This window comes from Antechinus flavipes, chromosome 1, assembly GCF_016432865.1.
Source record: "Antechinus flavipes isolate AdamAnt ecotype Samford, QLD, Australia chromosome 1, AdamAnt_v2, whole genome shotgun sequence".
NCBI lineage: Eukaryota > Metazoa > Chordata > Mammalia > Dasyuromorphia > Dasyuridae > Antechinus > Antechinus flavipes.
The window spans coordinates 107,616,633-107,619,230 of NC_067398.1; the positions used below are offsets into that span (position 1 = coordinate 107,616,633).

General features: G+C 44.0%; 1 protein-coding gene across 1 annotated transcript; it reads left to right on the plus strand.

The window, feature by feature from the left end:
- Positions 1-258: 258 nt before the first annotated feature.
- On the plus strand, positions 259-1,855 carry DMAC1 (distal membrane arm assembly component 1). The gene is made up of 2 exons (XM_051987520.1): positions 259-601; positions 1,558-1,855. Exons 1-2 carry the CDS (start codon positions 385-387, stop codon positions 1,629-1,631), a joined length of 291 nt encoding a protein of 96 aa, XP_051843480.1. The 5' UTR covers positions 259-384; the 3' UTR covers positions 1,632-1,855.
- The last annotated feature ends 743 nt before the right edge of the window (positions 1,856-2,598 follow it).

Sequence of the window (2,598 nt, forward strand, 5' to 3'; positions counted from 1 at the left end):
TGGAACCACTGGTTTCCAAATCTTTCTGTGGAACCATAAACACAGAGTTTGGTTCCCTTTACCTGTGGTTGGCGGGAGAGTGAGGAATAACAAGTTCGATTGATAAGACAAAGAGCAGAAGACAAACAGGGAACGAATTCTAAACACAGGTGGAAGGCACCGCCCCTTCCAACAGCATTCTCACTTCCGGTTCTGTTTCCTTCAATACCGTATCAGCCCAAGGAGGACAAACTACATTTCCCATAGAACCACTGTGCCCGCTTCCTGTACAGCCCCCATCATGGCTCGACTTCCGGAGTCACCTCGTCGTGGGTTCCGCGTGGAAGCCGCCACTTCTAGGACAACTCTCTTTGCCCTCCTACCCCTCAGTTCCCCCACCTAGTGATGGCTGCCAGCACGTCGTCGTCGTCCCCTGCATCGTCAGCCCCAACCGCAGCTCCAGGCAAAACCCCGCTAATGGGGGGTTGCCTGAGCTGCCGCCTTTTATCGGGAATGGGGCTGTTGGGGGCGGGCGGCTACGTGTTCTGGACGGCGCGGCGGCCCATGAAGCTTGGCTATGCCCCCGGCCCCGGGACCATCTTCCAGATGGTCGTTGGCATCAGTGAGCGCGTTGCGGGGACGGTGGCCGGGAGGGGGCAGTTGGTCGGGAGAGGGGGTGCGCTGAACGCCTTCGGGACGAGAGTCACGTGCTCAGGGCTTGGGAGGATGGGAACGAGGTGGGAATGGAGTTTTCGCTGGCTCCTGGAGGTTGTGACAGCTTTAGAATTGGGAAGGTTATTTAATCTATTGGTGTCAAACTGGAAACTGGAAAACCACAAGTTAACATGAGCATTGTTGTATATTTATTTATTTTGTTAAGCATTTATTGTCCAATTACATTTTAATCAGATTGTGGCCCAGAGAGTAACTTGTTCCAATCACATTGGGAGTAGGCAAGAGAAGTCTTGTTTGAACCATTGCCTTATGGCTTCAAATCCAGGCCTTTCACCATGTTTATTTAACGATATCTTGCAGATTATAGAGTCAAAAGGGGAGTCAGTGAACCTGTTGTGTCTCCAAGGTGGAAGAGAAGGAAATAAGCATCATGCCAGGCACTGCGCTAACTGCTTTACAGATATTCTCCCATTTGATTTTTACAACGCCCTCCTAGCAGAGGAAAAGTCAATCAGTTAATATTATTAATAATAAATATTTATTAAGCTCTTATTGTGTGCCAAGTCCTGTGCTAATTATTGGCATTTAAAAAAATGCTGATTTAAAAAAAAAAAAGGAAAAGAGTCTCTTCTTTAAAGGAGCTTACAAGCTATTTAAAAAGACTAGGCAATGTAGCCTAACTTGGTCTTTTAGAATGTGAAATTTGATGTAGTGAAGGTACTGATCTTAAAAGGCCCTTGTTGGTGTCTGGTCTTTGCTGCTTATGAGGTTTTTTACCTTAGTTCATCTACCCTCTGTTTGTTTCATCCTTAAATGAGGATAATAAGCCTTCCTCACAGTTATTAGGAAATAATGCTTTCAAAGTGATAATGAAATATGAATTACTGTTGTTATTGTCTTCAGGCATCGCCTGTTGGGGATTAGTCATACTGGTGGATCCTGTAGGAAAAAATCATCCCATAGACGCAAAGAAGTGATGGTGATGATGATGAAGTTTGCATCTTCTACAACCCAACCACTCGCTCTTAGGAACAGTCCAGCTGCTCCAGAGGACAACGAGAACCACGAATATTCCAGGACAGTGATCAGCCTCAGATCTGTAGATACCTGAAGGGGAGATGGACAAAGCGTGCTTTCCTGTTTTCTTTTTGCCCAGGCCTGCCCCTCCCCTCACAACTGTGAATAAATTTCTCTTAGAAAAGGGTGTGTGAATTTTGTCTGTACAAGAAGGGATATTTAAACAAACACCATCCTGCAAAACAAGAAAATGACCCTTAACTGCTTTTTTTGGTCAAGTTCATAACACTTTGTTGGTTGTAAATTCAGCCCTTTTACAACTGGGCTTACATCTATACTAAGTACCTGACACTGTTAGAGTCTATGGAGAATATCAGATTCCTTATATTTGTTCAATGCTCTTTCCAGAATACATCAACACATGTCAGCTCCTCACAACAAATCATGAGACTTCTAATTCAGGTACTGTCCTCATTTTAGAAAGGAATATGAGGCTCTTCAGAGAAGCCCTCTAACCATACTGCTCTGGTCTGGATTTTAGTCCATGTAATGCCATTATCAGACTGGCTTGGGACAAATCACCCTCTTAAAGGGTTTGTTCAGTCTTTTGCCTGCCAAATGAAATTGAATTAGATCATCTCTAAGGTCCCTTCCAATGCTAATATTCTGTTTTGAATTTGTCTAAATCTATTCACCAAATGTGGCAGAACCTCTTGATTTGCGCCAGTGATGACATTCTTCTTTGCTGTCAGGAGGCTTACAGGTAGGTTTGCCAAAGTACAGTAAGAGAAATAATATTTTCATTCTGCTTCTATCAGGAAACACTGGAAATGTCCTTGTGTGGGGAAAGTGAGGTCAATTTTAAGGAAATACCCAAGAAAACAATATGGACAAAGAGTTAGGACTTGATTCAGATCCTTTTCTGAT

Coding starts and splice junctions, on each gene's coding strand:
- DMAC1 (XM_051987520.1), top strand. CDS start 385: ATGGCTGCCAGCACGTCGTCGTCGTCCCCTGCATCGTCAGCCCCAACC. Junction 602..1,557: donor CCAGATGGTCGTTGGCATCA/GTGAGCGCGTTG, acceptor TATTGTCTTCAG/GCATCGCCTGTTGGGGATTA.